Source organism: Colossoma macropomum, unplaced genomic scaffold (assembly GCF_904425465.1).
Source record: "Colossoma macropomum unplaced genomic scaffold, Colossoma_macropomum, whole genome shotgun sequence".
Classification (NCBI taxonomy): Eukaryota; Metazoa; Chordata; class Actinopteri; order Characiformes; family Serrasalmidae; genus Colossoma; species Colossoma macropomum.
Genome location: NW_023495878.1, coordinates 2,219,076 through 2,239,424, shown reverse-complemented (window position 1 = coordinate 2,239,424; position 20,349 = coordinate 2,219,076). Strand labels below are relative to the sequence as shown.

The 20,349-nt window shown below is 40.5% G+C and overlaps 1 protein-coding gene across 4 annotated transcripts in view; it reads right to left on the bottom strand.

Annotated features, from left to right (window-relative positions):
* mical3b (microtubule associated monooxygenase, calponin and LIM domain containing 3b) overlaps positions 1-19,545 on the bottom strand; it is a 62,483-nt gene extending 42,938 nt beyond the window's left edge. The window contains exons 1-10 of one of the 4 annotated variants that reach the window (XR_005006839.1): positions 19,346-19,545; positions 12,020-12,321; positions 10,801-11,008; positions 8,587-8,703; positions 8,375-8,476; positions 6,397-6,552; positions 4,392-4,492; positions 4,058-4,315; positions 1,875-1,976; positions 1,638-1,764 (exon numbers count right to left, since the gene is read on the bottom strand). Coding sequence is in view for 2 of the 4 variants with exons in the window: in XM_036563755.1 (XP_036419648.1) it covers positions 1,638-1,764; positions 1,861-1,976; positions 4,058-4,315; positions 4,392-4,492; positions 6,397-6,552; positions 8,375-8,476; positions 8,587-8,703; positions 10,801-11,008; positions 12,020-12,295 (1,461 nt within the window). In the remaining 2 variants the exon portion in view is untranslated. Of the gene's footprint in view, positions 1-1,637; positions 1,765-1,860; positions 1,977-4,057; positions 4,316-4,391; positions 4,493-6,396; positions 6,553-8,374; positions 8,477-8,586; positions 8,704-10,800; positions 11,009-12,019; positions 12,322-19,345 lie in introns of all 4 variants that reach the window. The other 3 variants (XR_005006838.1, XM_036563755.1, XM_036563756.1) reach the window with 3 other exon arrangements.
* Positions 19,546-20,349: the final 804 nt, after the last annotated feature.

The following is a 20,349-nucleotide window of genomic DNA, read 5'->3' as shown; positions in this document are numbered from 1 at the left end:
CAAGTAGGTTTGGTGTGCATCTAAGAGAGAAAACTGCTCTTTTCTTAAAGCCCCTGTCAACATGGTTTCAAATTGTTTGTTACAGGAAAGATATGCTGTGGAAAAAGATTATTCAAGATATATATATGTATATATATATATATGAAAACAATGTAATAGTTGATGAATACTCTAAAATTCCAAGCTGCAGCTGCACCAGTGTCAGCGGTGAGTGACACCGCTCATCAGTGTGGTTCAGTTCTGCACGTTTGAGCTTGGGGGTAAGATCACTCACGTAACACTAAGCTAATATACCACTTTATTACTACAGTTAAAGTGGACCACTAGCTAACAAGCTCTCGTAAATGAAGTTAATAGCTTATAGGAAGGTCCTGCAACATTTGGCTAATGCAAGTGGGAAGCAGCATCTATAGCTACGATACAAACAATGGCATAATAAAATTTCATAACAAGCAAACTTAGAAAAGCTTAAATAACCTAATTGCTTGCAGTTTTGGCTGGGACTCAAAGCAGCAGGAGAGCAGTCATTAACGTAGGGTATTCTTTACTGTGTATTTTGTGACCTCATAGTGAATCGTTAAAGGGCCCTCACTTTCTTCTAATAAAAGGGTTTGATGTAGTGTGTAAACAGTCCATACAGTCCATACATGGAAATTAAGCTGCAAAAACAGTCCATTGTGAATTCTCTGCTTCTCTGATGTTATGAAAACCAGCTTATTTACATGTCTCCGCCTATTCAGCCTACAGCTGTTTGGCTCCGCCCATTCATGCTAAAATTATAAGGAGCGTTTTAGCTTGGACTGTTTTTGGAATGAGGCACAATACAGGACAGCCAATCAGAACAAAGTTCATTCTTATATCTTATGTCTTAAATTATCTTTCAACCCATTTAATTCTAACAGTTGGAAAACATAATGCAAAAATGAATTATGGCTTTTTTAGTGTATATAACCACATCAGCGTCACAAGTGAATGGCGGGGGAAAAAATAAGATACAAAAAAAAAATCTAGGAAAGGGATCCTTTAATATGTTCATGAAAAGGTGATACTTTATGCTACAGAACGATGGAGTCTACTCTTAAAAAGATCTTCGAGGGTTCTTCGGTAAAGAAAACGATTCTATACAGAACCATGAACACTCAAAGAAGCCTATGCATGTTTAAAAGGTTCTTTGCACTGCAAAAGGGTTCTTTAGACTGATAGATAATGTGCTACCAAAAAGGAAAACCAGTTTATTTACATATATCTACCTATTCAGCCTACAGCCATTTAGCTCTGCCCATTCAAGCTGAGGTATAAGGAGTGTTTTTGAATGAGGCACAATATAGGGAAAATATCAGTCTTAAAGGCACAGTAAAAAAACAGTCTGCTTAATTTTAAGGCATGAAGAGAGGTTAGAAAGTGGTCATACAAATTGAACTACGACTGTTTTTAGTAAATAAAACCACATATCTATGTCATACATGGACCTCTGAGGGAAAAAATTCAAGACAAATATGGGTTCTTTAGGTAAATACTACAACTTAAGGCCTACCTTAAAGAATGAGCAGCTTCCTATCTTTCAGTGAGGCACACAAAACCGACTTGAGTGCTGATAGTATATGTATGCACCTTAATGGTGTGTGTATCTAACTAACCTGAGCTGGACTGATGAGCTGCGTGTTGATGTTGGGGTAGCGTGTAGCAGGGTCCAGGCTGTACTGGCTGTAATTCTTACTGACATTCTCTGGCGTTGTCTGAGGAAGCAACCGATACACACTCTCTCTGAGAGAAAGAGGGGAAAAAATCATTAATTCATGCCAAATCTTCACAGACATACATATAATAAATCATTCCAGCAGACTAAAGGCCAGCTCCAACCTCTCAGCCAGCACCTCTAAAGGGGCAGCACCCAATCCCCAACTGCGAACCATCCACCCCGTATCCACAGCAGCCAGGAAACCTCGAGCAATGCCTGTCCCCATTGGCCAGAAAGGCTAAAGAAAAGAGCAATACAGAAATACATATTCACTCAATATCCACTTCATGAGCGTCTTGTACTTCATTTGCCACTTCATTATGTCCGCCTACCTTATAGGTCCACTATATAGATGTACAGACTGTAACAAACCAGTTGTCATCATATTTTTGGTTGGTGGACTTTTCCCAGTCCAGCAGTGACACTGAGGTGTTTAAAAACTCCAGCAGCACTGCTGTGTCTGATCCACTCAGACCAGCACAACACACACTAACACACCACCACCACATCAGTGTTACTGCGGTGCTGAGAATGACCCACCTCCCAAATAGTACCTGCTCTGTGAGGGTCCATGGGGGTCCTGACCACTAAAGAACAGGGTAAAAGGGGGCTAACAAAGTATGCAGAGAAACAGATGGACTACAGTCTGTAATAGTAGAACTACAAAGTGCACCTATATAGTAAGTGGAGCTGATAAAATGGACAATGAGCATAGAAACAAGGAGGTGGTCATAATGTTATGCCTGATTGGTGTAAATAGCATAATAAGGACACTTTAATTGGATTTAGTGAAGTGCAGTTTGTAAAATATTAAAAAAAAAATCACTGTAGCTGTAGATTTATTACTATTACTATTATATTTTTTACATGTGGCACTACAGGTTTTATTTTGTCTGTTCCAACTTCATAAATCTCAGGAAAACTAAGTATCATGATGCATAATGTATATCGTGAAAATACCTTGAAGTATCATGATATAATATTTTTGTCATATTGCCCACCCCTACTTTGTGTACAAAACAATATTCATAAATTTGGTTTCAGCAATCAGTTAATTAAAAAGGGCTGACAATTAAAGGGGCATTCTGGCCTAAAACTAGCAATTGACATGTCATTTGTTTTATTAGTGATGCAGAATTCTGTAGCACAGCTTGGCCTCTCTCAGCCTCATTGGTTTGACAGAATTCACAATTTTGTGTTTCTGTCTGTGTTTCTGTCTGTGTTACTGTTCTCTCACTACAATACCCAGCATGCATAATGGAAATATGTCATACAGACGTGATGTTCAGCTTCTCAGCAGTAATGTTATCTGTCTGCATTCCCTCTGCTTTCACAAGATAACAAAAAATAATAAATTCTAAACGGACCAGCACCAAAAAAATCCATCACAAAGTCTTTGTAAGTTTCCAATTGTTCCTGCCACCTTCAAGATACGTCCGCAGAAAATCTTAGTCTAGAGTTGTGGCAGCACTGTAGGAGGCACGTAGGCATGTTTATATCAGATGTAATGATGGTTTTCATTTTTCAGCTAGTATCTCTGCTGAAACAAACCAATCACAGTTTATCATAATCAGTGATTTGCTATCTTAATATCAATCAAATAAATGCAATTATTATGCAGCTGTAGCTGACAGCGATGAGTCTGGTATCAGAGAGAGAAATTAAAGGGGAATTCCACTGATTTTTCAAAATATCAGCATAGTTTTATTGCTGAGATGCAAACGAAGTTATTCAAAGCATTTTGATGGTTCATTGTAAAGAAATGTACAGACTCAGAGTTCTTTATGTAGGTGGTTACAGGAAATAGGTGTTGCCATGTCTACAACACAAATTTTATTTATTGTAATGTTGATGATGGTAAAATAGTGGTAAATTTGGAAAAATACATTTTATTTGGGTACTATTTTCCTTAGAACACTATCCATGTACTCCTCCACCACAAATGGAATAAAAAATAAGGTTTAGGCCAAAATTGCTTATTGCAAAGCTATCCATGTCTGAGGTATCAGGCAGCATATTTATAATCATTTCATGTAATGATTTTCAGTGACGGAGCTTTTAGAGGAGTTAAAGTCTTCAGACGTCTGGTTCCTATCACCACCACTGTGAGCAGTTCTGACTCTGTACTCTTCACTAAAATGGTTGAGTTTTTATTTCACATAAAAAACTCAACCATTTAATTATGCAGATTTTTTTTTAAATCAGTAGAATTGCCCTTTAAGCCCAATGTTTTAGTGCATGCATGGGTCCAGTAATCCAGCATTACAGTGCAGCAACTATGTTCAAACCTGACCACAGAGACATGCTTGTCCTTCTCACCTCCAGCAGACTGTCTCCCACCAGCGCGACCAGCAGAGGATGCCCCCTACGCTGGCGTACCAGCGCTGCATTCTCAGACGCGTACATGCAGGTGAAGTCAAACATAGCCACGTCTGGCTGCCCGTAGTGGTTGATGGCAAAGTCCAGTGTCGGAAGCTGGTGATTGGTGGAGAAGTCTGCTGCCTGCCGGGCATACACCAGCAGTGCATTCTGGTCAACGTTACCTCGAGAGAGCAACATCTCTGTGTCTGCATAATCCTGCATAAAAAAGATGACCAAAGTTAGCGACACATACAAATATACACTTACACAAGCTATTCAGATCAGAACTCACTCGCAGGATGACTCCCTTCTCCAGTAGACTCTGCTTTTTGGCCGTCATGACGAAGTAATGAGTGTCATCCTTATAATAGACGATGTTCTCCAAGTCGATACCTGAGTGAAACATGTATTACTGGTCAGTACTAACAGCAGGCCACTTTATGGTAAACCTACATTTTATTTACAGTCATTGTCCATTGGTTGCTTTACAACTACAGACTGTAGTCCATTTGTTTCTATGTATAATTTGTTAAACCCAATTTGCCCTCTTCTTCAGTATTCGCAGTGCTGCTGGAGTTTTTAAACACCTCAGTGTCACTGCTGGACTGAGAATAGTCCACCAATCAAAAATATCCAGCCAACAGCGTCCTGTGGGCAGCGTCCTGTGACCACTGGTGAAGGACTAGAGGATGACCAACACAAACTGTGCAGCAGCAGATGAGCTATCGTCTCTGACTTTACATCTACAAGGTGGACTGACAAGGTAGGAGTGTCTAATAGAGTGGACAGTGAGTGGACATAGTGTTTAAAAACTCCAGCAGCACTGCTGTGACTGATCCACTCGTGCCAGCGCAACACACACTAACACACCAGCAGCACATGCAGTGCTGAGAATGACCCACCACCTAATAATACCTGCTCTGCAATGGTCCTGTGGGGGTCCTGACTATTGACATATAAATAATAGGGGCTAACAAATTATGCAGAGAAACAGGCTACAATCTGTGAAGAACTACAAAGTGCACCTGATAAGCCAGAAGAACCTGATAGAATGGACAGTAAGTGTCAATACAAGGCTTAGTTACAAGGATATATGTAATAAAGTAAACAGTAAATATCTGCTAAAAGGTTTGTGTACTGCGTCACACAGTTCATTGTTACTGTAAATCTAATTTTCATATCCTTGATTTATCTGCAAATAACTGTATTGCAAAAATCCTGTTACTCCCTTTCTAAAAGTTTTTATTTCTTTGCCCCTTCTGTAAATGCCAGGTGCCGTTTATATGATCAATGACAAAAGCAATATGATGAACAGACCAACAGATATTTTGAGAGTCAGCCCTTATTTTTTAAAGCTGCATTAATAGATGTTTGGTTAAAGGGTCCGTATCATGGAAAACCATATTTTCCTTGTTTTTTTAAAGTTGTCACGCATCCCTCCCACTCTGATGTGTCCATAAACTCCATCTCCCAGAATCCTCTGGGAGATCACATGCCTGCTAACCCTCCACCGCGCTCCAATCATCGTTCACACTCAGCTGAATGCTAATCTAGTTCACCTTCCATTTGTCTTATGATCAGTTAGAGATTGCGTTTATTCTGATCCCTTTTGTGTTTTTTTGACCTCTCTTTGGATTCTATGACTTTGTCTTTTTTGTCTTTGCCCTTTGGATCTGGTTGCCTGGTTTTGTTATGTTTGTCCTTGTTTTTTACCTCTGAATTTGACCATCACCTGTTCACCCACATAAAAATAAAGCTTCATTTTTCATTTTTGTTGTGAGCGAGGTTTTGATGTAGGATGTAAACATTATTAAAGTTTTAAAGTGTCATGTTCACCCCATCCATGCACCATATATGGAAACTAAGCTATAAAATAAGCCTTTTTAAATTTCTTTTATGATGTCATGAAAAACCAAGCCACATACCCAGCCTACAGCAGTTAACCCCTCTCACTAACACCAAAGTTATAAGGAGTGTTTTGGCTTGGACTGTTTTTTGAATGAGACACAATATAGGGCAGCCAATCAGAGCAGAAATCATTTACAGATAATAGTAATAAAGGCACAGTAACAAAACCAGTGTGGTTAATTCTAAGGGTTAATTCTAACATGTCTGGTACAAACCACACAGTTTATAATACAGTAATACAGAAATACAGTATATTGCTCACACCTAATGTTACGTCCATCATTACTGGAATGGCTAATGTAATTATTAAAAAAAACTACTAATTCAATTGTGAGCCTTGAAAAACTCTATTAAATAAGATGTGGTCAAAGGTGTTGTGTATTTTGTACCTGTGGCGCTGCGTAGGTCCTGGAAGAATCTCTGGTTAAAAATGAAGGCCACACCGCTGATCTCCTCCACTTTGGCCTCTGCTGTCGTGTTGCGGTTGATGAAATTCGCTGTGATGGCGATCGCCAGCTTCCCCCGGAACTCCTTCCTGTGAAACCCTACCAGATAAACAGAGTGAGAGAGAGTTTTTCCTTACATCAAATGAAACAAAGACAGCACTGGAAATCAAAAGTCTGCATTTGTTCAATCAGATAAAGAAACGGGGGCTGTACTGTTCAGCAGATCAAAAAGAAGTGCTTGTAGAAAAAAGCAAAGCAAAACTGAGGAACTGCCCGTTAAACCGCCTTGGATTGTGAAATGCCACTGAAAGGACGCACATGACGTTTCGTCATGCGGTCAGGGACAAATTTGTCACTTAGTGCAGACTAACCAAGTTCTACTTGAGTCTTAAGTCGTCTCATTAAGTTTTACTCCTTACTTTATTCTTCCTCTCTACTTTCATTTCCTTAAAACGTTCTAAAGCTGGAGTCAGACTCATGATGTCGACAGAATTTATTGCCGAGGCCCATGCTTAAGAGAAAATGGAGGCACAGGAAATAAAACAGCGAATCTATTCTGGAGAATCTAGTGCAGCATGTTTATATTTCATTTGCCAAAAACATTTTTATCAATTAAAGCAGGTGTCCGCACACTGCATATCTCAATGCTCCCTTATTTATTCATAGATAACCGCAACATTTTGACTTCTAGGGTCTTCATCAGGCAAAAAATATTTTTGTGTAACATGTTCAGTATGTTATACAGCGATCAGGCATAACATTATGACCACCTCCTTGTTTCTATGCTCACTGTCCATTTTATCAGCTCCACTTACTATATAGGTGCACCTTGTAGTTCTACAGTTACAGACTGTAGTCCATCTGTTTCTCTGAACACTTTGTTAGTCCTCTTTTACCCTGTTCTTCAGTGGACAGGACCCCCATGGACCCTCACAGAGCAGGTACTATTTGGGTGGTGGATCATTCTCAGCACTGCAGTGACACTGATGTGGTGGTGATGTGTTAGTGTGTGTTGTGCTGGTATGAGTGGATCAGACACAGCAGTGCTGCTGGAGTTTTTAAACACTGTGTCCACTCACTGTCCGCTCAATTAGACACTCCTACCCTGTCAGTCCACCTTGTAGATGTAAAGTCAGAGACGATAGCTCATCTGCTGCTGCACAGTTTGTGTTGGTCATCCTCTAGTCCTTCATCAGTGGTCACAGGACGCTGCCCACAGGATGCTGTTGGCTGGATATTTTTAGTTGGTGGACTATTCTCAGTCCAGCAGTGACACTGAGGTGTTTAAATACTCCAGCAGCACTGCTGTGTCTGATCCACTTACACTAAGGATGCAAATAAGTCTGTCAATTCATCTCTGAATTATGGATGTTCGTCTTAAATATTTCTCTTTGCCTTTTTGTTAGCTACTAGCTAGGCAAGACTATTGGCTTGTTGCTATGGTGACCAGCAGTCTGGGCACCGATCTTCAGGGTTAAAGGATGAATTAGCAGTTATACATTAACTCCAGCATTTAAGACCATTGAGTGTTAAAACTGCGTTTGAATGATCAGCAGAGCTTTATTTTACCGCAAAGGAGGATTATTTTATTTTTACCTAATAATCTAATGCTGCTGTGGAGCCGCAACAGGGCAGTAAAACAGCCGCACGCAGCTCCGGAGCCGCATGTTGCCGACCCCTGGAATACACTCTACAGCGCAGCTACACAAAATGTTTTAATTTAATGTAAAGTTAATTCAGTAGATGACATTTCAATAACATAGGCTTAATATATGCATAAAAGAAACTTATTAAATGCTGTTTTATTAATTTTCTTCCTTGCAGTTTGCCACCCCAATAAAATAAATGGGGTCTAATCCATGCAATGACTGCAGTCAAGTCAGGAACGGTATGTCTCCAGCAGGTGAGCGTGTGATGTTACCTGGTAAAGTGTTCCTCCTGCCATCTGCTCCGATAACCACATCAAACTGCAGCTCACTCACTGGGTGAGGAGTCGGATGGACCTCAGCCCTCCAGCCGACACCTGTGCAGATACAAACACACATCAAATCAGTGCTAAAACCCTTCTCCATCTCCTCCATGGTAAGAATGGGTGAGCGACTATGATGTCTGTTATGATGGACGTGACGCTACTTTGCTTCTCTTGGTCCTCCGGAGGTTCTCGCAGCCTCCTGAACTCCACGTTCACATGAACCTCCACACCCAGGAGCAGAGCCACCTTCAGCAGCATCAGCTGCAGTTGTCGGATACCTACACACACACACAAACACACACACAAACACAGAGTGTTTACACATGCAGAGTAGTCAAATATGTGTTTGTTCACTGTTATGAGGCTGCAGTGTGAGAATTCTGTCTGTGTTTACATTAATAAGCCTTCAGATTTTCAGAATTTAAAGCCCTGTCAAAAGGAATCCAACATGAATGAAATGAAGGGGTTGTAATTTCATGAATTTTCTGAATCCAAATCCATGAAGTGTGATTGTAATTTTTTACAATTAAATCCATTTGATTTTGTGAATACAACTAGCACAAAAATCACAAATCACAAATCCTAACTTATGTTCATGTTGCGATTATGAATCACACACACACACACTTTCCAAGTCGCTTATCCTTCTGGGTCGCGGGGGGAGCTGGAGCCTGTCCCAGCAGTCATTGGGTGGAAGGCAGGATACACCCTGGACAGGTCGCCAGTCCATCACAGGGCAGACAGACAGACAGACATACAGACATATACATTCACACACTCACTCACACCTAGGGGCAATCTAGCGTGTCCAGTTGGCCTGACGGCATGTCTTTGGACTGTGGGAGAAACCGGAGCACCAGAGGAAACCCACGCAGACACGGGGAGAACATGCAAACTCCACACAGAAAGGACCCTGGTTGTCCGGCCGGGGAATCAAACCCAGGCCCATCTTGCTGTGAGGCGACAGCGCTCGATTATGAATTATGATTTACATACTAACAACTTTCAGTTGCTTTCCAAAGTACACGATGACAATTCCAGGATTCTGACAAAAACAGCTCACATTTCGAGGCGTATAAACAATTTTGTTTAGGGGTGCACGATCAGAATCGGTCAAGATTTTTGCTCCAAACACACAATTGGATGATTTATTCATGTTATTTTTGCCTGATCTGTGTTGCAATTTTACATTTTATAAAAACATTAATAAAAATAACATGAGCCAGGTAAGAGAACTTGCACTGTATTTAAACGCTGCTGCTACGCTTATACCAAAATATTACAGCATAATCAAGTATAACTAATTGGGCTAAATAACCTGTCACCTCAGCATAACTCAGTGCAGAAGTTTATTTAATTCATGTAATTTAAACTAAACAATGCTACTTCTAGTGTTGTAGTCAAGACCGAGACCTGGACACATCAAGTCTGAGTCAAGACCAAGACCAGAAAAGACAGAGACTGAGACAAGACCAAGACCAGATTAAGATTTTTTAAGAATATAAAAATAAAAAGAATAAAGGGAAAAACTGAAATTCATTCATTGTGCATTGTACATTCATTATCATTCTGTTTACATGATATATATTAATGAATAATAAGATATTTTGTAAAACTTAACATTAAATAATATAGCTAGTATTAATTAGTAATAGTCACATTCTTATCTGCCCTGAGAAAATCTTTGAACCAATGAACATCAACAAACAAATAATACTTCAACCATCACAGAAATATCAATTAGATCCTCAACGAACAGCAAACAAAAGCGATTTAAGGAAAAAGGACTGTTTCATTCTCTTTAAAGGTTCTATTGATTTTCAATAATGATAGAAAAACGTTTAGTTTCTTGCACTCGACTGGTCTCGAGAACAGAGCCCGAGAGACCGAGACCAAATGATACCGAGACCAAGACCAGGCCAAGACTGTTAATTTACAGTGTCAAGACCAAGACCGGATTTGAGTACTACAACACTAGTTATTTACATAAATACTCTGGATACTTAAAAGTACTGAAAACGGCTACAGTGTTTTAGGTGCTCATCCAGCCCACACAGTGTGAGCTTCAGGTTAAAAAATAAAGTCTATCAAAAGCAGCTTTTATTGTAAGTAAACTGTAATCGGCCATAAAAGGTCAGGATCAGTGCATCCCTAATCTTGTTTACTGTTAAAGGAGTTTCAGTTAGTAAGCAACTGACATACAAAGAGTTCTATGAGTTGTGGGTTTAAACTGTCAGTTCTATGCTCTTTGTCAAATTCAGTCAAAAAAATGTGCTGCATCAACTCTGTAATATAAACATAACCAAAGAGACACACTGTCATTATCTCAAACACACACAAATCACACAACCACAAAAACTGCTGAGATCACTCACTAATGTGATCTATGGCTCCAGCGCAGAATTTTCCATAAAACTTCTTGGCCCCTAGGCCGCGCAGGTCCTGAATGGTGAAGGGCCACAGGTGGAGGACATTGTTTCGGGAGAAAGCATCTCTCTTCTCCAACAGCACCACCCTCGCACCCAGGAAGCTCAGCTCGATAGCCGTCCGAAGCCCACACGGCCCTGCGCCTATTATCAGACACTGAGAAACAAGTAGGTAGAAGAGACAAACTTTGTAAGGAATTGTATAAAGATGTATTTACTTACTTATTTATTTACATTTTCTGACATCAAAAATTATAGAACAAAGTTGAACCTGTAAGCATTCAGACTTTTTGTATGCAAACGTCTGAATGAATAACATGTTTTGTTGATTTTGTAAGTGAAGCTAAGCTAATACAGCTTAAATATGGCATTTTTCTGCAAGTTGTAATGCACAATTTCCGATTGTTTACTTAGTTAAACATTTTGGGGGAAAAATAAAACATAACTATACACAATGTGCCATAACCTTTGTACATTTTATGTTTTAGTTTTCCCCCAAAATGTTTAACTCAGTAAACAATCAGAAATTGTGCATTCAAATGTGCAGATTGTGTGTGTTCTCTGTAGAGCAGGGCTGTCCAGTCTTTTGCTGCTGGTTTTTATTCCAAAAAAGCTGGAGGACACATGATCAATTGTTCTTAGACTGAAACCAGCTGATTAAACAGTAGCGCTCCTGCTTTGTTGGAATGAAAACCTCTACCCACACCAGACCATTGTGGATAAGACTGGACACTCTTTGTGTAGAACAGGGGTGCACAACTCTGGTCCTGGAGGGCCAGCGTCCAGCACAGTTTGGTAGATTCCCTGCTCAAACACACCCACTTAACCTGGCAATTAACAGATAAATGTAATCAGGTGTGTTAAAGCAGGTAAATCACCAAACTGTGCTGGACACAGGCCCTCCAGGAGGATGTGTTAACTTATTCCCACATGGAAGAATCAACAAAACATGTCATTTGATAAGAGGCACCTAAACTTTTGCATACAACTGCATCTATGTTATTATGAACTTACATGTAAATGTCTGTGTAACGTAAACTGGATGTACTGCAAAACAACAATAACTCTAGCCATGTAAGGGTTAACAGGAGCTGCATCCTGTGCTTTAGGCCAATTTACCATTGTATTGTCATACTTGCCCTGTGTGTGCACGTGTGGGCTTGTTTACCGTGGTGTTGGTACAGGCGCGTCCCCTCTGGTACTCTTTCTGGCTGGCTCGTTTGTCCAGCTTGGCCCACAGAGCTTTGGCCCTCCAGTAGTGCAGTCTGTTCCTCAGGGTGTGGTAGAAGAACGGTTTGCCTCCAGGCTGCAGCTTCAGCTCTCTGCACAGCTCCTGAAACGCCCGCAGCGTCTCCCTGCACGTCGACGCCTGCACGAAGCTGTCGAACAGGGCATGGGGCCGACACTCACCACCCACCGCCTCCCCCTGCTGCCCGTCACCCATCTCATCCCACCACACTCACACCGCACCTGAGAGAAGGAGAGGGGCAGAAAGAGAGGGAGAAAAAAAGGAAGATGACTGTCATTGTTTTATTGGTTGTATTGGGTTGAAATAAATAAAAGTTAACAAAGGCGAAAAATCAAACCCTTGTGACAAACTGATGTGTCAGTCCTGTTAAGCTGTAACTGAATGTGATGTACGTCAGTAAAATTCCACCACAATGACTCATTCAGCACCACTGATACTGCAGCACAAACACTGCTGAACAGAGCAAACTGATAGGGAAGTGAACCGGGACAGACATTCATATACACTGCATGGCCAAAAGTATGTGGATGCCTAACCATCACACGTATACAAGCGTGTTGGACATCCCATTCCAAACACATGGACATTAATATGGTGTTGGTCCCCCTATGCAGCTATAACAGCCTCCATTCTTCGAGGAAGGCTTTCCTTAAGATTTCGAGGGTGTCTTTGGGGATTTGGGCCCGTTCAGTCAAAAGAGCTTTTGATGTTAGATGAGAAGGCCTGGCTCGCAAATCATTTGAAACTTTGGAGACCCCCCTAGTGGAAATGTGTAAATGCACACATGAGGAAGAATATTTTGTAACAAGGGTTGTGCTTCAGACCCCTTCCCCGAGCGTATGAATCTGATGATTGCAAGCATGATGAAAGAGAATTCAAAGAGAACTCAGTCAAAACTGGTCTATTGTCATCATATCTTCAGCAGTATTGGATTAGATTAGATTAGATTAGATTAGATTAGATTAGATTCAACTTTATTGTCATTGTGCAGAGTACAGGTACAGAGCCAATGAAATGCAGTTAGCATCTAACCAAAAGTGCAAAATACAGCATTATTTTCTTATAAAGTGCAAGAAAGTAACCAACATTGACAGTTACAATATGTACAAATAAGGAAGGTAGAGTGGTAAAAAATATAGACGTTGCAAACATAAGTATAGTACATATATTTATATATATATATATATATATACAGAGTGAGTGGAGAGAATGCAAATGTAGGTGTATGTACTGTCAGAGCAGCATATGTGAAAAGATAAGTATGCAGAGTAAACAAATGTGCAGTAACAGTGCAAATATGAAAAGTGCAGTAATGCTAGGACATAAAGTATAAAGTTGATTTTGTGTTTAAGACCTAAACATCGAGCCAGATGTGACATTAACAAGTAAAATCGTACGACGTGGTCCGAAAATAACAGAGTTCTTTGACTTTTGAATTATTATTTCAGTAAGTGGTCTTGTTGATATTATAAATAACTGTCATGATTAGCTTGTTTTTGAGTGTCACCCTAACTCCTTGGAACTGAGTTGCAAAGGGTAGTGGTTGAAATCTTACCCTATGAAATGGAACATTGCTTCATTAACAGCTACTAGCGCTGCTCTGTAGACGACCCGGCCCGTCTTCAGTGATAGCAGAGAAATGAAAAGTTCAGCTCCTCACTGCTGGGCTTTACTTACATTTAGGGAATCATATGTCTTCAAAGAGGGGGATAAGACAATTATTTATTATCGCCCACTGCTAATTCTTTGGTGATACGAAGCTGAAGTCAGCTATTCACCAGCTTCTTGTTCGAATTTTCCCGTTCCACCTTAAATGGTGCAGCAGTTACATTCTGGCGCTTCAGGCGTCAGAACTGCTGGTCTATTTAAGGTGGAACGGGAAAGTTGGCTAGCTAGCTAGCTACCAAGACTTTAGCAAGCTATTAGTGAATTTTATGCTTGTTATTAAGAAAATACACTGAAACAACATTAAACTAAGATAATACAAAGATGATCATAATTTTTTAACTGAGAAAATATTCACATTTGTGGGTTTCTTTGGTTGCTCGTGCAGCTTTTTTTTTCTCATAACACTCTGTGTCTCTGAAAAACCTCCGTTTGGAGGGCCATGTAGCCCTAACACTTCACCCTACCCCTCTATCTCAACAAAAATTGGAACACTCTAACCCTAGACGTGAACGCGCAAAACAGCGGGCTAAGGGCTAAGTAGCGGGGCGAGGGGTGAAATGGGATTGGGCCTTGATGAAGGCCTGATGTTTCAGAGGTGGCTAAATCTCCCAACACTGATATTCTAGACCCTAGACCTCTAACATTCATTAGACATTTAATTTCCATGTTGAACCACTTGAAGCCCAGTTCTATACCGAGCTCAAATCTCTAATGAATATCTAGCTGGAAGAGGATGAGCTCAAAGGCCCTGACAGAAACCTCTCAATGAGTATCAATATTGAGAATAGCTTCATCATATTAGAACACAGCTCACTAATTTAGGTTCATATTAGAGAAAGTAATCCTAGAAATCAAGCAGACACTGATCTCTTCAAAAATGGAGCTGTATGACAAAACACGGCTTCATACTGAGTGGTTCTGTGTTTTTAGTATTTGGCTGTAATCCCATTTAGATGCGTGATGAATTCACTCACTAAAAGACTATTCATACAAGAGTCTTTGGTGAGGCTGAAACCGCATTACAGAAGCTGAGAAAAGTCAGGAAGAGTTCAAGAAGGAGAAGGATGAGAGAAACGAGCTTTAAAATACACAGAAAAAAGACCAAAAAAGAAAAAACAGCCAGGAGAAGAGAGAGCAAACAGGCAGTGAGGACATGAAAAAGAAAGTGCTAACATTCAGGATTACTTTACTGCTATGGTGGATTTGCAGTAGCTGTATAAAGTATTTGCGTGATGCATGCTGGGTGCTGTAGAAAAAAAACACTGATGAACTAATACATAAAAAGAATACAAAACTGTGAACTGATGAGGCTGAGGGATTCAATGCTGCGCTGCAGAACACATAACATACCAAATAACAAGCCATGGGCAAAACAAGCCGGTAGGCCCAAAGCTTTATTACACACTTCTATAACCTGAGAATAGCTCCATTAGTTTGCACTGAAGTCCCTATAGTTACTGAATAATAAGCCTTTGTATTAAATAAACCTGAAGTGTTAACGGGTTAAATGTTAGTGGGCTGTGGTGGGCTGCTTTAGTTTCTCAAAGTGAAGAGGGATTTTCTCTTTGATTTCAATGCTCAGACCTCCTCACCGTTTATCTGTTCTTGAATGTTCTGAATGAAAGGATCACCCGGCGCCAGCCCTGGTCCGGGGAATCCCACCTCATGAACACTGTCACTGACTTAGATCATGTTTTTGCAGTGTAATTCCACCGTCCTTCCAGGTTGGAGGATGCAGGAATGAGAAATCAAAGAGGCTTCAGTTATGGCCTGTCCGAGTTTACACATGCGGTTTGTGTACTTGTGTCTATGTTAACGTTCTTTCCAGTAAGTGTCCAAGTGCGTCCCATTTCTCAAATGTGGAAAAGCATAATCAACACACACCAGATGTACCTTTTACCCAATACCACATAAAAGCACTACTACACTAAGTATATATCCCACAGTTCAAGGCAGTGGTGAAGTTATAACTTCCTTTTTAGGAAGTATTGGGGAAGAAAGTTAAAGGGCTCATATCTTACATTTTTCTTATATAAGTATTTTTCTCGCTGAGGTTTACTGATAAGGTTTATGTGTTGCTATTCTATAATTAAACAGGCTGTATAGGTTTACATATGCAAATGTGTTAGATTTTGTGACATCACAAAAAATTAATTCAAAAGTAGTTGATTTTGCAGTTTAGTTGTTTTTAAACTAACACAGTTTATATACTGCATCAAACTCTTATTTAAAAAAAACAGAGTTTTCCATTAATTTGGCACATTAACATCACACTTTCCTCCCAGTTGAAACATGGGATCAGGGAGGGTCTCTGAGCTAGCTGAGCACTTACTCTTGATGATGGGTGGGGGTGGTGGGAGTGGAAGGTGTCATATGATTTCATCAGTTAATATTAATATTTTCCCCATGCTGGTGTTCAGTGATGTAATCAAAAACCAGAAGAGGTTTTAGAGATGGACAAAGTCACAGACAAAGACTTCTGCTATTGTGCACTGAGCAAAACCACAAACCACATAGACTTTGGGACAGGCTACTACACTAATGAGCTGCACAGTGAGCTTTGCTCCCTTCTGTTTCTCTCTGCACTGATTCACCAGGCTGGACAGTCAATCAGAGAACTCGCCCTCCCTGCTGGCCTCCACACCAGGTCAACATGCTCAATTAGCCGAACAGGCGCTGTCAAGGGCCAACTAGGGCTAACTGGGCACGACACACTGCCGAGGGTCAACCACAGATGCTCAGCAACAGCCAATAGTTGGCCTGGTTGTCATGCCATTTAATGAGAGCAATGCCTTTATGGACAACAGGTACATTTTCCTGTCAATGCTCCAAAATTATGTTCTGTTACCATAAAAAGTTCCAGAGCTGAATTTTTGACACAGCATACTCTAACATACTCCTGCATCAGCCAATAGGAGACAGTGTGGGGCGGGGCTTCAGTCAGTCATTTTAAATAAATGGCTGCTGTCACACATCCAGCTCACATCCAGATCTGTAACATCCAGCTCAGTATAACAGTGATGAATTTGATTTAAACCAACTCATATTGTTTGCATCATTATATGAAAAAATACAACAGGTCTTCACATCAATCTTCACCCACAAAAACTCCCACAATGTGTACTAATGCGTTTTTTTGACAGATATCAAAAAGAAAGAGAAAGCACCATTCTTTACTCTTTCAGATGAAGATAACATCATTTACATTCATGCATTTGACAGACGCTCTTATCCAGAACTACTTACAATTTAGTTATGTTACAGACATAGACGACTGTAATGTTAGGAGTCTTGCCCCAGGACTCTCACTGGTGTAGCATGCTTGCCCAGGCAACAAAGTAGGGAATCATGTGAAGGACAGCAGTATTACCCACTACACCACACCAACCACTACACTACACAGACATTTTGGGGGGCCAGGAGTTCAGAGAAAACAGGGAAACATGATTGTGAATTACACTTAATTCATACTGCACATATTGCGAAGACTATTCTCAAGAGAGATAGGGTACTCAAGTTTCAGAAAGAAACAAAACCTAGTGCTGAGTTCTTCACAAGTTAGCCTAAAATGACAGCATTACTTTCCAAACAGGGATTTGAACCCCATCTCTTGCACACTACGCTGTAATGTTAGCCGCTATGCTATCAATTTACTGAAAACTGTTCAGTTTGAACTCTGTTTAAGAGCTCCACAGATCCGGACACAAAGCCGTTTTTTACAATGACAAAGGCCCAATTCCATTTCTTAATTTTACCCCTACCCCTTGTTTTTGAGTGTCACTTTGCCCCTTGAGTTATATAACTATAACTGAGTTATAAGGGGTGGTGGTTGAAATCTTCCCTATGAAATGGGACCCTCAAATAAAAAAGAGCATTACTTCATTAACAGCTACTAGCGCTGCTCTGTAGGCAACCCTGCCAGACTGCAGTGACAGCAGAGGAGGGTAAAGTTATAATTATGTATTATTGCCCACCCCTAATTCTTCAAGGATATGAAGCTGAAGTCTGCTATTCACCAGCTTCTCGTTCAAATTTTCCCATTCCACCATAAATGTTTCTGACACCTGAGGAAAAAGAATGTAACTGCTGCACCATTTAAGGTGTAACGGTAAATTTAGCTAGCAAGCTACCGAGACATCAGCATAGTACTAGCCATTTTTATGGTTGTTACGAAGAAAAGGACCATAATACATTGAAATGACATTAAGATAATACAATGGTTATCGTAATTATTTAACAGAAAAAATACTCACATTTGTGGGTTTCTTTGGTCGCTTGCGCAGCCATCTTGCCGTTTTTTTTTTTTCCTTTTTTTCTGATAACACAGCTTCTGATAAAGTTTGGAGGACCATGTAGCCCTAACACTTTGCCCTGCCTATCCTGATTCTCAACAAAAATCAGGACACCCTAAGGGCTAAGTGGTAGGGACAGATTATCACTCTTTATCGAGATTTCCAGCTAGGTGGTGATGTGTGTGTCTGATGAAGCTTGTGGAGCTCAAACTGACCCAGCAGGTCTGTTCCTGGCATGTAAGTTGAGCTTTGACTCACTGAAATGTGAATACACAACAACCAAGGGGACACTTGCAGACCCCTCTGGGGGTCTATCTGCGCACTTGCCTGATGCTACACCACCTGTTAATGTAACAATACTGCATGACCAGTATGTGCACCAGAAACTAATCTAGAATGGTATGTGTGTGAGAGAGAGAGAGAGAGAGAGAGAGGGAAGCAGTGATTAAGAAAGATTCAGAGAGAAACTCTGTAGCAGGAGGCCAATTATTAACCACTTTGCTTAACCAAACAGGTATGTGCAGACTTAATGCTTTTAGTGCTCTAACTGTCTGGGGGTATTTAACTCTTCATTACCTGTTTAATTATTCAGAGATTATGATATGTTACTGTTAATTTATTAATGGGAAATTCAGTCTACACTGCCAGAAGAAAAGCACTTTATAGACACATTTCTGTTTATCAAGGTACAAACAATGTAAGCATACCTTCAAAGGTACAACAACAAGATCCAACCGTGAGTTTTACAGTACAGTACAATAACTTCACTAGTGGAAAAGCACACATTTGTACCTTGTCATAATGTGATATTTTAAAATAGAAAAATAAAACAAGAAGCCTGGTGTCATGACAGTCGATGCAATTTAAAAGAAATGTAACTGCAAGAAAATACTGTAGCAATATGGTTCCGAACTAAAGGTACTGAAGACATACCGTTGAGCGTACCACCCCTGTGACATTCAGTGCCCTTTTTTCTGAGAGTCTCTGTTTCAAAAAATCCTGGGTTCTGAGATGCTACTGAATCTACTCATTATATTCATTACAGTGCTGTACTGGCAGTCTTGCAGTTCACCTGCACAGCACAATTACATGTTTTCTCAGCTCTAACACCTGATTGAGCTCAAGAAGGATTTCACCATAAGTTAATGATATGATTCAAAGGCCAAGACAACATGAAACTGCGGTGCTGGTTCCATTACAGTACCCAAGATAGGAAACACTGCATTATACCTTGAGATTTCTACTGGAGGGGTGTAGCCACCCAACACAGGGAAAAGCCACTTACCTTAAGCAGCTGAGCATGAGCAGGACACTTACTCTTACACGCCCTCCATTTCACCCTCCGCCATAAGAGCCAGCATCCCGACAATTACAAGTCATGCTGCTCTGTCACATACACATCCGTACAGCTCCAAATGTATGACACCATGTGAACGCGCACTGCTGTTAAAATGTTCCTCACAGCACTGCAGGACACTGTCAGGGGTGGGTTAGTTTGATTGGCTGAGAGGGAAGAGAGGCGTGTCTTGTGCGTAGTTTGTAATCTCTCTGCTAAAGTTAACTGAACTGGCAATAGTATTAATCTTAATCTGGCATTTATTATTGATTTAAAAGCATAAGCACATAAGGGAACTGGTATGAGCCTGCTAGCCTTGCAGACTGCTTGTGGCAGCTTTAGCAAAATGTGCATGAATGAGTAATGAAGCGATACGAAATTTAAAATGATTTATTATAGTCATCATTATAGTCAGCAGTCCCGATTGAACTGTAGGATATGTGGTGTATTGACCTAAGCAGTGGTCACCACACCTGGTCAGACTGCACAGGGAGTAGAGAACAACGGCTTATCAATTCACAAGAAGCTGCAAAAAGTTTACCCATAGTGATGGCTTGTACTACGGAGCCCTGCTGGTGACATCCTGTGTAAATAAAAATAATGCGTGGCCACATTGTATTAATGTGTGGGAATGAGATCCTAGTGTATGGCCACGACTTACTAAGGCGTGGGAATGAGATAATTAAGTCTTGACTACACCTTAGTAAGGTGTGAGAATGAGATAATGTGTTATTAAACTGTGGTGAAGTCTCATTCCCAGGCCTTAGTAAGTCGTGGCCATACTCTAGGATCTCATTCCCACATGTTAATATGACGTGGCCACGCGTTATTTTTATTTAGACCGGATGTGACCAGCAAGGCCACACATTAGGATCTCGTTCTCATGCCTTGCTAAGTTGTGGCCACGACTTAATTATCTCGTTCCCTCACCTTACTATGTTGTGGCCATGGCT